This window comes from Corylus avellana, chromosome ca11, assembly GCF_901000735.1.
Source record: "Corylus avellana chromosome ca11, CavTom2PMs-1.0".
Classification (NCBI taxonomy): domain Eukaryota; kingdom Viridiplantae; phylum Streptophyta; class Magnoliopsida; order Fagales; family Betulaceae; genus Corylus; species Corylus avellana.
In genome coordinates this window covers 14,040,134-14,056,688 of record NC_081551.1, presented here as the reverse complement: position 1 = coordinate 14,056,688, position 16,555 = coordinate 14,040,134, and the positions used below count along the sequence as shown (strand labels likewise).

Genomic DNA, 16,555 nt, shown 5'->3' with positions numbered 1-16,555 from the left:
CTTTCCATGGTTTAAGGTACGTATATATTTTCGGTAGTCTGAGGATATTTGAATTTATTTGGGACCTACCTAAACATTCAACCATTTTCCAATATTTTGCATGTTAGGATTGTGTGGGGGCCATTGATGGTACCCATATTCGAGCTTGGGTTCCGGCAAAAAAACAAAACGCATTTTGAGGACGAAAGGCAGTCGTGTCCCAAAATGTAGTGTGTGCTTGTGACTTTGACATGATATTCACATTCGTGTATAGCAGGTGGGAGGGGACAGCCAATGACTCAAGAGTCTTCTACGATGCTGTAACTAGACCTGAAAATGAATTTCCTACACCACCGGAAGGTGAGTGTCTTCTCTCCACAACCATGTGTCAATATTTATAAATAAGGTTGTCTAATATTTGCTCACACAAGTGCATGTCTACTTGCAGGTCACTATTACTTAGTTGACTCTGGGTTCCCATGCGCAAAAGGATACCTCCCCCCCTATCGCGGAGAAAGATATCATTTGCAAGGTTTTCGAAATGGTGGTGACCCTCAAGAGTTCAAAAAATTGTGCAATTACCGCCATTCCTCATTTCGTATGGTAATTGAACGCTGCTTTGGAGTGCTAAAAAGGCGTTTCCATGTGCTAAATGGCATGCCCAAGTACAAAGTGTGTCGCCAGCCCCTTGTAGTCAATGCATGTTGCACATTGCACAACTTTATCTGCCAGGGTAGCCGCGATGATATGTTCTTTGAACATGCCCTTCTTGTGAATCTTGGCAATGGTGCTGATTACAACAACCCCTACGACTTCTCTGATGAAGTTGCTTTGATCATGGCAAACACTAGGGACCAGATTGCGCAATTGATGTGGGATAATATCCACCCGCCGAACTGACGTGGGGTTGGGTATTGCAATGCAACTATGGCAATATTCTTGTTTTGATAGCCTACCGACAGTAATGTTTATTATTTTATGCTATATGATGTGTCATGAGACAATTTCTTTTGTGTATGACTCGACATTATAGCACATTTGCTTGTGCTTGAATATGTGTGTGAGCGAAGTGTGCTGGGAACATGCTATGTATGGGCTTGTCGGTTGTGGACTCTTATGTCTGTCGTTTTGGTACTTGCTATGTATAATTATGTCGGGTGTGGACACCTATTATATGGCTACCTTGTTTTGGTACTTGGTATGTATAATTAAGTCGGTTGTGGACTCTTATTATATCTCTATGTCATTTTGGTGCTTGCTACGTATAATTACGTCGGTTGTGGTCTCATATTTATATCTATGCCATTTTGATCATTTATAAGTATGACTATGTCGGTTGTTGGACTTATTTTTTACATTTATGTCATTTTGGTTGGCTTTATCTATGTGTTAAGACTAGTTATGGAGCTCGAGATGCAATGTACCTATGGTTCTGGACCGATGAGACTACTCGTTTCTAGAACTGATAGGAATTACATGCGGCGCTTTTACAAGTGTCCCCTATACAAGGTATGCAATGTTTTTGCTTAACCTAGACAATAATACATGATTGCATCGTTTGACTTATATTGAAGGAAAAATTATTATTGGTTGTTGAATTGAAATTTGTATCAATGATTTGTTGGTTGTTTTCACGTCTTGTTTGTCACTTTTCATTGACAATTATGCACAATTAGATGTTCACATATATTTGTAATCTTTGAACTACTGGGATAAGTATAACAAACATGTTAAAAAGTCGTATGTATTGTCATTATTTTTTGTGGCCCTAAACATAATAGTCACTCTTCACATTAAGACAACACTAGCTGATTTGAATGAGGTACTTCAACTATTCATATGCATTTATTTTTTAATACATTGGTATTCCGTCCATGATCGACTGGTGTTACTGCAGAATCATCCAGGTAGTTTCCATTGGGAAGATGAGCTACTACAAAGTTTGTCGCCGAGCTCATCCCAGCAGGGGCGAGTACATTAGGAAGATGAGTTGTTGGAAAATATGTCACTGCAGAATCATCCAGGTAGTGTCCATTGAGAAGATGAGTTACTGCAAAATTTGTCGCCATGCTCGTCTTAGTAAGGGCGAGCACATTGGGAAGATGAGTTGTTAGAAAATATATCAACACAATCAGACGATATCTTAGAAGTGGGTGTACATGGTAATAGCGGTGCATTGGGCAACCAGTGGCTCAATAATGCTATGCGATGCTGTTTTGGTTCTGTCGTCTACTGTTTAAGTTGCCTAGGAGTACTCCTACTACTAGTGCTCTTGTTTGCTTGAAGTGCATTTTGGTGACATTGCATTAATGGTAACCGATTGTTTGTAGTTTGTTGTTAAACCTGCAGGAAGGATAATTTCTGTTTATGGTAATTGATCTCTTGTTAGTAGGGTAACGGTAATGCATCATTCAGTATTATGTAGTTGGGGCGAACCATTGTTTGTTTAAACCTATTGAAGATGGTTGCCTATTTTTTGCATTATGCATATATCATCTATTTTGACAATGTCAGCTCATCAACAACAAAAATAGGTGTAAGCATATTTGTTTTTAGTCCATACGTGTAGTGAGAGGCACCAAGACCAAGAGCAGTTTTATTATTATTTTATTTTTTTCATAATTTATCTTATTTCATGTAATTATATGGATTTAAGATTTGTTTAGGATTTTTGTTTTTTAACCCTACACCAACAAGTGTAAAACACAACTGGGGAAGCCCAACTTGCATAAAAATAGAAGCGGAAGTGGAATCCGTTTCGGGTACTGTAGCATGCCGTAGGAGGCTTAAAGGTGCTGCCGAAAGTAACCTTTTTATTTTTATTATTTTTATTATTTTTTTAATAATGTGTTAAATATTACTTTAGTTGGGTAAACCTCTATTTGTGAATCCAATGGAAGTTAGATCCTCCAATGATTAATACCAATCATTGGCAATCATTTTTGATTTACACCAAAAGTTATTGTAAAAGTAAGTACAAAAACAATTTTTATCACATTATAAACTTATTTTCAGATAGAAAGCTGAAATAGAATTATTTTGAAAATCAAAAAATAAGAATTTGAAAACAAAAACAAAAACATGCCTAGTCAAACAAGGCCTTACTATTTTATCTTTTGACTATTTTACTTTGTTTAATCTATGTTTTCTTTTAGTGTTTTTTTTTTTAAAAAAAAACAAACAAACAAACCTTTTTCAGAATTAGGTTAGAATTAAATTAGTTTAGATATATTTTGTTCTTTTTTTAATTAGAAAAGGTGGGAAAGAGCGACCAGTGTAGTTTCCCCCCTTGGGCGTTACCATCGGGGTTCCCACCCGCTGTGGAATGTCCGATTTGAGCCATAGCTACTGCCTGGGAAGGCGAGCCCGTCACCACAACCCCACAAAGGTGTGAGCCAGTAGAGCCCTTTCAAAGTAGCATCTGGTTCACGCATCTACTACTGATATTTTGTTCTTCAAAAGCACAATTTCATGTGTAGTTGACCTCGCACTTGCAATACTATATTGCAAATGATTCATGCACTTACGAGTACATTAAAATTTCACAACACATTTTCCTCAAATGTGAGTTCGAACTCTTCCCTATTAAATGTGTTCCAACAAGTGAAATATGTAATTGAAATGTAAGGTAAATTACGAAGACAAAGTTTGAATTAAGAACCTCTGCTTTTTTTTTTTTTCTTTTTTTTTTTGAGAAAAAAACAGACTTCATTCATCATTGAGATGCTTGCTCAGCAATTACAAACTCATGAATACATGACGGGAAATTATCCAGCCAAAGTTGCTCTTGACATAATGAAAGAGCTAACTTTGCTAAACAATGAGCCACTGCATTACCTTGTCGTGAAATGTGGAGTGCCCTCCAGTCCAGCATATAGGACAGTGAATGTTTTATCTCTTGCACCACTACCCCGTAACTCCCCATCCAAGGGTCTTCATTATTGATTAGGTTTATTACAGCCAGTGCATCTCCTTCCAAAACCACATTTCTCCACCCCAGCTGATGTCCTATTTCCACTGCCATACGAGCAGCGTAGGCCTCTGCTGTGGCTGGGTCTGTGACGTACCTCTGTGTTGAACAATAAACGGCTAACATCGTCCCATCAGAATCCCAAGCTATGATCCCCATGCCCATCCTCTTGCCACTTACATCTACAGCCGCATCCCAGTTTATCTTAACATATCCAGTAGGGGGTTTTTTCCAAATAATTTCTATTGGTCTCCCTTGAGGGATAAAACCTTTCTATCGATCCTCCTCTACTTGCTTGTATGCCTGGACCTGCTCCCTTGCTATGCGTAAAACTGTTGATGGAGACGTCAGTTCTCCCCCATGGATCACATTGTTTTTGCGGAACCAAATCTGTCTTGCAGTGGCCACAAAGAGCTGCAACTCCTCAGGGTCCAGTTTGTTTGTGAGGTTCTCGAATACTTCTGCAAAATTCTCCCCTGTACTAGCGCACTTCTGAATCTTGGGACAACACTCAAGCCATACATCTTGTGCAGATGCACAACTCCATAAAATGTGGCCCAGCGTCTCCATCTCCGCACCGTAGATGGGACAAACTGAGTCCTGCGCAATCCCCCTCCTGTGGAGATTCTCCTTAGTGGGCAAAATATTCTGGCATGCCTTCCATAAGAACATGAGCACCACACCCGGACCTCGAACATTCCACACTTTTCTCCAAAGCTTGCTGGTACGGCTATGATCGAAGCAGGTTCCTTCTTTCTATTCCAGTATGGCTGAGGCAAGATGGTACCCACTGCGGACAGAATAGACACCATTAGTAGTCCCCAGCCAAGACCAATTGATCTTCGCTTCCCACGGGGCTAATCGCCATGCCACAAATTCGTTCAACCTCCTCCGCAGAGAAGATTTCCTGAATAAGTGGAATATTCCATTCTTTAGTTGCTCCATCGATCAGTGCACTCACCGTTGAATCTCGTGGGATTAGATGAGGAGGAGTTTGGATTTTATAGGTGCTTGGAGTCCTGACCCAGCGGTCTTCCCAGATTCTTATGGAGCGCCCATTTCCCACCCTCCAGATCATTCCCTCCTGAAGTAATTTTCTAGCCTGCCATATGCTCCGCCACGCATAGCTGGGCTTGTTGCCCAAGGATGAACACATAAACGTTCCTTGTGGGTAATATTTCTGCTGAAAATTTTTTGCTACCATAGAATGTGGGTTTTGAATAAGGGTGCGTTTGGGAGTGCGTTTTTAAAAAATAATCTGCGATTTTAAACCAAATCGTAACTTTAGGGTGTTTGGGATTGCGATTTTAAAAACGCAAATTTTAAAATTGCAAAAAAATCTGCGATTTCCATAAGCTAATTAGAGGGTGCTTATTTGAAAAAGTGCGAATTTAAAACAAAATCACGATTTTTTATTAAAAAGATATTTGGCGCAATAGTTACCTTTTTTAGAACGGGAATAAAAAAATACCAAGAATACCCACCTAAAATATATTAAAACCCTTCTTTTCTCTTTTTTTTTTTCTTCATCCTCACTGTCTTGTTCATCCTTATTGGTAATTTGGTTATGAAACCGCAATTATATGCTAATATTATCCAAACACTCAATTGATAAAAAAAGTACTTTTAAGTATGTTTTACCAAACGCCTGTGTGATTTTAAAAAGTAGCGATTTTAAAAACGCACTTATTGAAATCGCACTCTCAAACGGGCCCTAAGTCTCCACCCCTGTTTTGCTAGAAGGGCTGCATTAAAAATTTCAATGTCTTTGAATCCCAATCCACCCTGTCTTTGGCCTTTCCCAACTTTTTCCAACTCAACCAAGAGATTCGGGAGGTGTTTTCCTTATGTCCCCACCAAAACCGGGACATCATAGAATTAATACGATTGCACAGCGTTTTGGGGAGCTTGAACACACTCATCGTGTAAGTGGGAATAGCTTGAACCATTGCCTTGAGAAGCATCTCCTTCCCTGCGGGGGACAAAAATTTTTCCTTCCATCCATTGAGATGCTCCCAAATTCTCCCTTGTATTCCTTTAAAGGAACGGATACGGGATTTCCCTATTAGAGCCGGGAGGCCGAGATACTTCTCATAAGAGTTTGTGGAATTTACTCTTGCAATTGAGAGAATATGGGCTCTTGTTTGTTTCTCTGCTTTGATACCAAGTTTGAAGAATGAGAAAAATACATAAAATAAAAATAAATAAATGAACTACTAATTGTATTCTATTGTACTTTCTTTAGTGTGGGACTTGTAATTTATCTCTATTTAAAACGCATGCTTTCATATCAATTCCCTACAAGAAATGTGACCTTTAGCAGCGACATTAGTTCACGCTCCTCTTCTCCTGTCACGTTCTCCTCTGATCTCCTCTGCAATTCACGCTTGCGTTGGGTCTCTTCGTCTTCTTCTTCTCTCACGTTCTCCCTCTGATCTCCTCTGCAATTCGTGCGTGCCATTGCCATCGATTGACACAGCCAACACCGTAGATCGCTTCCATCGAACCCGCAGGTGTGTTCTTAAATCCGTCTCCTGATTTCCTGATTTCTGTTTTCCTTCACCCAGATTTAAAATCGAATAAATAATTCTTGAGAATCATATGCTGGAGGTGACAATGTATTTTTATTACATTTTGTGTTCTGTTCTTTGTTTTTTTCTTGGGCCCAAGAAAAGCTTCAGAAGCTTCTGTTTTTGTCTTTGCACTGTGGTGGGTGGATCTGAGTGGTGCGTAGTGTAAAATGTAGTCTTTGGGCTCTTGATTTTGGGTTTTACGTGAATCGGGGAAGTGGGTGGTGGTCATACTTGAGATTTTTGAATTATCCTTGGTTTGTAGTATGGGTTTGAATGATCCCATAAAACAAAAAGAGGTAAAAGTGCAAAATTTTTAGCTATATATATGTCAAGGATTTATTGGCGTTTGATAAATTTGCGGTGTATGATAAACGTTGATAAAATAATGTCGTGAAAGTTCAAAATTTTCTCGGTGTTTGGTTATACGCCAAGAAAAAAATAACATTTACAACACTAGGTTTAGCAGCGCCGAAAAAAAAAACACTGAGAATTAATATTTGTAGTGACCTTCTGTGGACGACTTCCATTAATTTCTTTTTAATCTTTATTTTCAGAATTCCTTTACAGATTTTAATTTTGAAGAAAGCCTATAATTAATAAGAACACCTCTAACTTGTCTTTGCCAACCATGATTCACCAAACTCATAAAATGCTCATGATCAGTCCAGAAAATTGAAAAACTTAAAAGAGGCTTTGGTTCAAAACTTTTTTCAATTTCAATTCAAACTGAAAAGGCTTATTGATTAAACTATACTATCATTCAAGCCCAATTTGCCCACAAACGATAAAGTTTTCTAGCTACATGCAATCATGATGATTTCTTTCTCTCTTGTAATTCTCCATATGATTGATATTCATGACTTCATAGCTTTTAACTTCGAGGATGCTCAACCTCCAAGTTCACAACTGAGCATCTACTATCCAAAAACTGAGACTTGATTACAGTGATCCCAGCCTTTATACTGCTGTTTTCTGCCTGCTGCAATCAACAACTAACCAACTCACAACTAATACAATCAACAAACTAACCAACTAACAGCTAACCAACTTCTTTAACAGATTTAACTGAAATAACAGAAACTGAAAACTGTTTAAGAGTTGCAGCTTATGGTCTTCCACGTGTCTTCCTAAGCCATTGCCAAGTGTCCTTGCAATGCTTAGCATGTTACACATTTCAATGATTGCTTTTACTCAGGGTTCAGATTTTCGATATTTACCTGTGTTTTGCTATAAAGTTCATCCCTGGTTTTGGTTATCTTATTCGGTTAGGAGTGCATTGGAGATAAATCAAAGCTAATTTGGATGGAGTGCGTGGTTCAGGGAATTATTGAGACCCAGGTAAATTTCAAAAGCTTTTTCCTTTCTAGTTGGTGGCAATGTTTTTTTGCTTTGATTTCCATTTCGAGTGCTTAAGATGTTCTGCCCAATTTTACCTGCCTATAGCTTCTACTCTCTTGTGTTTTCTTAGATAGCAATTTATATAATAAAACTGGTATAAAATCGTGTTACTTGACTCGTTGGCTTCCATTAGTATAGAGGATTGATGAAGATGTTGATGCAGTGACCAAGAAACATATATGCATCAAAAGGTAATACTATAGAGAATGACCATGATATGAGATTGAAAATATGACCACTCAGCAGCACTGTCTTGATAAGTTCACCACAAAATCCTGAAGTGCATTGAAATATTTAGTTATAATTGTGACTCCATGCGGGGCACAGCCTAAGCTGCGTCTTTAGTCTTAATAGGCAGTGATACATCCTAAGCAACTTTCTGGTGATCGTAACCCCATATATTTGGCTATTATATGCATAAGGTGGAGCAGAAAGTCATGCATTTCCAAAAGGGAGGTACTAGAACCATTTACAACCTGAATCCTGTTGGTACATAGGAACCTTAGTGGGTACCAAAAGCTTTTTTCAAGAACTAATGTAGCAAAAAATTACCAAGAAAACAAGGGTTCCTTACAATACGCAAAAACATTATTTTTTTGATAAGTAATTTTTTGGCCCCACGGATTATTTGCAAGCAATGAAGGAAAGGGAGTGGGTGTGGCCTCTAAAGCGGGTAAGAGAGGTTCGAGAGAACTCAATAATCTGGCATGCTCCATTAATTATGAAGGTAGTGCTTGTCGGGGGAGGGTTAAGGGTAGGGCTCAACGATAATTGTTATGAAGCCAAGGATTATTTCTTGGAATGTGAGGGGTTTGAACGAGGGTAATAAATGTTTAAGGGTGAAAAATATGCTTAGGCAATGGAAGGCGGATGTTGTATGCCTCCAAGAGACAAAGATGGAGTTTATTTGTAGAAGGTTTGTGAAAAAGTTGTGGGGTTGCGCTTATGGTGATTGGTGTTTTGTTGCTGCTGATGGAGCTTCGGGGGGCATCTTGTTGATGTGGGATAAAAGGGTGGTCACGAAGCTCGAGGTCTATGTGGGAGAGTTTGTAGCAGCTTGTTCTTTCAAAAATGTGGAGGATGATTTTGTTTGGGCTTTTCCGGGGGTCTATGGCCTGAATCTTGATTTTATTAGATGGTCTCTTTGGGAAGAGTTGGCTGGTCTTATTAGTTGGTGGGAGGTGCCATGGGTTATCGGTGGAGATTTCAATGTCACTCATTTCCCGAGTGAAAGGTCGGGGAGAGCGCGATTCAACACCGCAATGTCAGATTTCTCGGATTTCATCTAAGAGCAGCGGTTTATGGATCTTCCCCTTTGCTGAGGGACGTTCACTTGGTCCAATTCCTATTCTCGGTCTAGGATTGATCGCTTTTTAGTCTCTTCGGAATGGGAAGTCAAATATGCTAGCCTGATCCAGAAAAGGTTGCTTCGATTGTGTTTGGATCATTTTCCCATCTTGCTCGATTGTGATGGCTTGAATAGGGGTAAGAGGCCTTTTAAATTTGAAAATATGTGGTTGAAAACTGATGGGTTTGTGGATAGGGTGCGGGCATGGTGGTCGTCTTATAATTTCTTTGGCACTCCGAGTTTCATTTTGGCCCGGAAGCTTAAGGCTTTAAAGATGGACATCAAAAATTGGAATGAAGTCGAATTTGGAAATGTGAACGCTATCTGCATAGAAAAAGCAAAGGAATTGAAGACTTTGGATAGGCTGGAGGAAGAGAGAGGATTAGGTGAAGACGAGAAGGAAAGAAAAAGGGTGATTGTTAGGGAATTGGAGATTGCTCTATTACAAGAGGAAATCAGTTGGAGACAAAAATCTAAGATCTGATGGCTCAAGGAGGGAGATAAATACACTAAATTCTTTCATCAGATTGCCAATTCTAATAGAAGGAGTAATTCCATTGAGTCCCTTACGTATTAATGGCTATCCTACTTCTAATCAAGACATCATTAGGGATCATGCAGTGCAATACTTTAAGTCTTTGTTCTCCAAACAATGCAATTGGGGGCCTACATTGGATAACCTTGATTTTGAAAGTTTGGAAGCGGGTGAGGCTGATCGGATAGAAATTCCTTTCGAGGAAAGGGAGGTGTTGGAGGTGGTGAAAGGTATGGATAGAGACAAGGCTCCTGGGCCTGATGGTTTTTCAGTGGCTTTCTTTCAAGATTGTTGGGAAGTGATCAAGGAAGACATTATGGCAGTTTTTTCAGACTTTCATATCCGTGGTAAGTTTGAAAAAAGCCTTAATGCTACTTTTATATCCCTTATTCCAAAGATTCCTGGGGCATCCGAGCTTAAGGAGTTTCGTCCCATTAGTCTCATAAGTGGTGTTTATAAGATTATTGCCAAAGTTCTTGCTAATAGGATGAGGAGGGTGATGGATAGGGTGATTTCAAAGCCTCATAACGCTTTCGTTAAAGGCAGGCAAATCACGGACTCGTTTCTTATAGCAAGTGAATGTTTGGATAGGCATATCAGTTCTGGGGATCCGGGGGTGCTTTGTAAATTAGATATAGAGAAGGCCTATTATCACATTGATTGGAAGTTTCTTTTGTACTTGTTGAGGAGGAGTGGTTTTGGTGAGAAATAGTGTTCTTGGATGGAGCAATGTATTTCGACTACTCGTTTTTCTGTGTTGATCAATGGCACTCTTGCTGGCTTCTTTAGTAGCTCTCGAGGGGTGAGGCAGGGGGATCTGTTGTCTCCGTTTTTGTTTGTCATTATTATGGAGGCATTTAGTAAGATGATTACTGCTGCCATTGATAGTGGTCTTATCTCGGGTTTCTCAGTGGGAGCCAGTTTATCTGAGAGGGTTAACATATCTCACCTTCTTTTTGCATATGATACATTGGTTATCTATGGGGCGAATATTGATCAAATCCGTTCAATTAAAGCCTTGTCTGTTTTGAGGCTGTTTCTAGTTGAACATGGCTAAATCAGCTTTGGTCCTGGTAGGTGATGTGGCCAACATGGGAGAATTGACTGGTTTTTTGGGTTGTGAAATGGAGTCTTTGCCTTTGAAATATCTGGGGCTCCCCTTGGGCGTACACTTTAAGGCCAAAACCATTTGGGATGATATTTTGGAAAAGATTGATCGTAGGTTGGCAAGTTGGAAAAGATTCTATCTTTCTAAGGGAGGTAAGGTTACTCTTATAAAGAGCACTCTTTCTAATCTTCTTACTTATTTTTTGTCCCTATTCCCTGTTCCTGCTTCGATGGCCAGGCGTATAGAGAAGCTCCAACGAGATTTTATGTGGGGAGATTTAAACGATGAGTTCAAGTTTCATTTGGTTAATTGGGACAAGGTTTGCTCTCCTATCTTCGAAGGGGGTCTAGGGATCAGAAAGTTAAGACTGTTCAATCAGGCTTTGCTAGGGAAGTAGCTATGGCGTTATGCACATGAAAGGGAGGCTTGGTGGAGAATTGTTGTGGAAGCCAAGTATGGTTCTAAGTGGGGTGGTTGGCATTCTGCTGACACTTCTGGGCCTCATGGGGTGTGTCTTTGGAGGCATATTAGTAGGGGGTGGCAGTTATTTTCCAGCCACACTAGATTCGATCCAGGTGATGGATCCAAAATCAGATTATGGGATGATGTTTGGTGTGGAGAAGTGTGTCTTAAGGAAGTCTTCCCAAGCCTATACAACATAGCTTGTGCTAAAGACGCGTCTATTGCTGACAATATGGACTTCACGGGTGGTGGTCTTCAATGGAATGTTAGTTTTTTTCGGTTGATTCATGATTGGGAATTGGAAGTGTTAGCCTCATTCTACACTCTGTTGTATTCCCATAGAATGAATAGGGAAGGAGAAGATAAAATTTGGTGGATTCCGTCTCATAAGGGGAAGTTTGATGTTTGATCTTACTATAATGTTTTGGCCAGCACAAAGGGTAGTCCGTTCCCTTGGAAGAGCATTTGGCGCACCAAGGCACCCTCGAGAGTGGTTTTCTTTACCTGGACGGCGGTGCTAGGGAAGATCTTCACGACTGATAATCTTCAAAGAAGGAATGTTATTGTGATCAATAGATGTTGCTTGTGCAAATCGGACGGGGAGACGATCGATCACCTTCTTCTCCATTGTGAGATTGCTCATTCTTTATGGTATGCTATTTTTAGCCGGTTTGGGTTGTCATGGGTTATGCCTAGTAAGGTGGTGGATTTGTTTGCTTGTTGGTGGTTGGGGGGGCGTTCTCGGAGCGCTGTTGTGTGGAAGATGGTTCCCCTATGCCTAACTTGGTGTTTATGGTTAGAAAGGAATGCAAGATGCTTTGAGAACTCGAAGAGATCTTTGGAGGAACTCATGGCTTTCTTCTTCTACATGCTTTTCACTTGGACTGCAACTTGGCTTGTCCTTTTAGTGATTAGTTATCTTGATTTTCTTGTTCTTTTCTCTTTTTCTTTTTAAGCGTTTTCTCTTGTATACTCTCTATGTACTTGGGTTGTCCCCCTCTGCGCTTTTGATATAAACATTACTTATAAAAAATTAAAAAAAAATTTGGCCCCACGGACAATAGCAAAAACATTATATTCTATTGCCAATGCAATATAAACTATTCTCAGTTTTAAATTTGGACTTATCTATATTATTCGAAAGCATGATTGGTCAATGAGCCCTTGTTAAATGACATTTTGTTCTCCCTTGAGAACGGGATGGAGGTTGAAGTCAAGGATTCAAGACTCAATGGGTGCATGTGTAAGTCACTTTTAAAAATTATTTGAAAGTCTTTATGCGTGCGTGCACACGTGCACTTCTGTCTATAACTCAGCCTTTTGATTCTCTTGTATCTTTGAATTTCGTGTTTGAGCTTGCTGGGAGATTTTGTACCATTGCTGGATTCTGATCCAAACCAGACCTATCTAACATTCGTTATACTTGCACTTCTTTCTTCAAGAAGATTTGTTTGTTGAGAACAATTCTTTGCATTTCTTTGGATAGGTAATTGTTTTTCTTGGTAATGATGCTCATTATTTCCTGTCAACTGCATGGAGTGTGATGAAACTCCATCTCAACTATATTTTTTGATCCTCTTTTCTATATTTATTATTAGTTTTTTGTTCTTTTTAACTTCTGTTTTTTGGTTGTGTTGTGTTTTTTCATTACATTTGCTCTCTTTGAGCCAATTTTGTGTAAATCTTTCCATTGAGGCAATCTAGACCTCTCCTTGGAGTGGTTAGCTTATTTCCTCTTTGCCTCTAACTTTTCTTTATCCTATAATTTTGGTCTTTCACTTAACTATTCTTCAACCTTAAAGTTAATTAAATATAAATGTAATTTCCATCCTATGCCACTTTATCCTTTGTTGCGCCCTTCTGTTGCAAGTAGTTTCTTTGCCCTTGAAATTTGCTCAAGCTCACTCTCGTGTCCTCCCTCTGCAAGAACTGATTGAGCCTCCGTGGTACAATTTGTTCTCAAAGCCTTTCCATTTTGTTCTTCATAAATAAGGTCATATATTTTCCCGTGGTGGATTGAGCCTATGCTACTCTACTTTGCAAGTGCATCCAACTTGATTTGCTTGCTGTATGGCTTTTATAAGCACATGTGCATATTGATACAATTACCAAATGTCAACATTTTCTAGTATCGAACACTGACCATATCATGCATGTCTCCTAATTTACTTTAACCCCCCGCTCTTTCTTTAGTAATTTTTTTGGTAATGGAATTAAATCATTTTTTACGCCCACAAATTAACGATGATGATTATTACCTCCCATTTTCTTTCTGCTAACCCTTCGAAAGATTTATTTATTTATTTCTCTATTTTCAATTTTGGAAAAAGTGAGGCATGGTATTTCAAGTTGTATCTTAGACATGATTTACATTTTGCAGCATGTTGAGGCCCTCGAGATTCTTCTTCAGGGTCTTTGTGGTGTTCATAAAGAGCGATTGAGAATCCATGAAATATGCCTTAAAAGTGGCCCAAACCTTGGTAAGTTTATGTATGTATGCTTTCTTTCTGATGTGGAGCTGTATGGTGAGGGTAAGCTTGATAAACCAATGTGTCAAACTTATCAGGCGAATTCGGAATGGCTCCTTAACCTTCCGTGAACCTATACTGAAGTCAATGAAAATAGCCTAGTTATTTGATACAATTTTGACCGATGTTGGTCACCCATCTGATTCTTTCACTTTGTGACTCTAATTATATGTTCGCACTTATTGGTTGTTTAGCTTCTAGCATAGTTCAATTAAGTGACCTGGGAATTTGTTCTCATAAAAGTGTTAAATCATCAATTATTCCAAAAACTTAAGCTAATAGAAAATAGTGCATTTAATTACTTAATTAATGTTTTAACATTTTCCTCACATGTGAGTTCAAACTCTCCCTCAATAAGTGTGTCTCAACAAATGAAATATTTAATTGAAATGTGAAGCAAATTACGAAGACAAAATTTGAATGAAGAACCCCTGCTCTGATATCAAGTTGAAGAATAGAAAAAAAAGAAGAAGAAACTACTAATTGTATTCTATTATACTTTCTATAGTGTGGGATTTGTAATTTATCTTTCTTTGTTTTATGTTATTTTAAAAGCATGCTTTCATATCATACAAGCGGCAGAAACTATATCATAGTTGCTTACCCAGCCACCTAGAGTTGAAACTTGAAAGAAAATTAAAAGTGAAAAAGTGGTGGAAGAAATAGTTTACCTGGCCATGTACATATATTGATGCATGCTAGAGTCGTATTCTAAATGCTACAACATTTATATGTAATTATTTTTTCATAATTACATTTTATACATAATCAAGTTAGCATGTCATGATTTTCGGAGGATGTCATAAGAGCTTACCCAGTTATATATAAATATAGATGCTTGTTAAAGTCACAAACTAACTGCTATACATTTTGTAAATAACAATGTTAACATGTCATGATTTTCTGAGGATCTTTGTTATCTCACTCCATATGAGTATGTATGTTCATATGAAAGGGGTGAGTATATATGTCATAAGAGCTTACCCAGTTATATATAAATATAGATGCTTGTTAAAGTCACAAACTAACTGCTATACATTTTGTAAATAACAATGTTAACATGTCATGATTTTCTGAGGATCTTTGTTATCTCACTCCATATGAGTGTATATGTTCATATGAAAGGGGTGAGTATATATGTTCAAATGAAAAGCACAGTAAGGACTATATTTGGTAGGCTGTGTACCTGACAATATTGTCATCTTCTCACATTCTTCCCTTTTGTCTCTTTTCTTTTTTTTTAGGGGTTGTAGCTTCGGAGGTTCGACTCTTATGCGATCTTGAGCAGCCTGAATCCACATGGTAAAACTTAAAATTTTCCCCTTCCCATCATATTTATCAAATTCTTTCTGTATGTGTCGATGTGTTTACATCTGCTTGTTATTGTAATTAGTCAAAATTAAATTCTGTAGGACTGTTAGACATATAGGAGGTGCAATGAGGGGTGCAGGTGCTGAGCAAATTTCGGTTCTAGTTAGGACCATGGTGGAAAGCAAAGTTAGCAAGAATGCGCTCCGCTTATTTTATGCACTAGGCTACAAGTTAGACCATGAGCTGCTAAGAGTGGGATTCACCTTCCATTTCCAAAGGGGTGCCCAGATCACTGTTACTGTGTCCTCAGTTAATAAGATGCTGAAACTACATGCAACTGACGAGGCTGTGCCTGTAACACCTGGTATACAGCTGGTTGAAGTGACGGCCCCTGCGTCAGCTGAAAATTATTCTGAAGTTGTTGCAGCGGTGTCATCTTTCTGTGAATATCTTGCACCGTAAGAGCTTTTATCATTTCCTTAAGATGCATAGTTAGGAAGCTTTCAATACTTGGCAAACCTGCTTATTGTATATAAGTCTTATGATAGAGGTTGCCTTTAGATCATCTGGTTGTGATAGAGGTTGCCTTTAGATCATCTGGTTGTGATCATTTGTTCGCATTGTTCCATGTGGGACTCAATAGTTGGTGGGTCTTGAAAAGTGCAAGTAGGTTAGGATGATAAAAATCATGTTTGATGTTGCATGTCCTGAAATTTCTTAGTATTTAAATTTTTGGTCCGACTGTAGCATCTCTGAGCTTCTGGCATTTTTTTCTCAGGCTCCTACATTTGTCGAAACCAGGCATTTCAACAGGGGTTGTTCCCACAGCTGCTGCTGCGGCTGCATCTCTTATGTCAGATGGTGGGGGTACACCCTTATAGCTGGATTGTAAAATTGCAAGATTGTGGAGAGTTCTGTATTTATGGCGACTTCTTCCGGAGGCTCAGCAAAAGTTTGTCGTCTTTCATAACTAAAACTATATGAAGTCTCTGTAGGGTCTCTGTTTAGAAATCAGAGTTTTGAAATGCTTTGTTTGAGGCTTTTGCAAATCAAGCTAGTGATAGAATGTTTCACGTCGGTAGTTGATTTCATTTCAGATAGTCCATTCTCTACTTTTGGCGGCCCATTGTACAGGCATTCTCAAGAGGCAGGTTTTTATTTTGTACAGAGCGAAGGCAAGAGACATCCTAACCTCCATAACAACCAAGAAACTCACAATCATACTTGCAGGCTTGCAGCCACTCAATCTAATGTATACTCATAATATGGTTCTCTTATTTAAGTTGATGTGACATTTCACAGCACTTAAAGAGTTGTGAAAAAAACAAGGTAATAAACCATGT

At 38.8% G+C, this 16,555-nt stretch overlaps 1 protein-coding gene across 1 annotated transcript; it reads left to right on the top strand.

Moving 5' to 3' along the window:
• The first annotated feature begins 6,189 nt into the window (after nt 1–6,189).
• Nucleotides 6,190–16,308, top strand: LOC132165744 (mediator of RNA polymerase II transcription subunit 18). The gene is made up of 6 exons (XM_059576422.1): nt 6,190–6,462; nt 7,792–7,860; nt 13,754–13,853; nt 15,146–15,203; nt 15,314–15,670; nt 15,991–16,308. The coding sequence occupies exons 2-6, from the start codon at nt 7,825–7,827 to the stop codon at nt 16,091–16,093; spliced, it is 654 nt and encodes a 217-aa protein (XP_059432405.1). The 5' UTR covers nt 6,190–6,462; nt 7,792–7,824; the 3' UTR covers nt 16,094–16,308.
• Nucleotides 16,309–16,555: the final 247 nt, after the last annotated feature.

Coding starts and splice junctions, on each gene's coding strand:
- LOC132165744 (XM_059576422.1), top strand. CDS start 7,825: ATGGAGTGCGTGGTTCAGGGAATTATTGAGACCCAG. Junction 7,861..13,753: donor AGGGAATTATTGAGACCCAG/GTAAATTTCAAA, acceptor TACATTTTGCAG/CATGTTGAGGCCCTCGAGAT. Junction 13,854..15,145: donor TAAAAGTGGCCCAAACCTTG/GTAAGTTTATGT, acceptor CTTTTTTTTTAG/GGGTTGTAGCTTCGGAGGTT.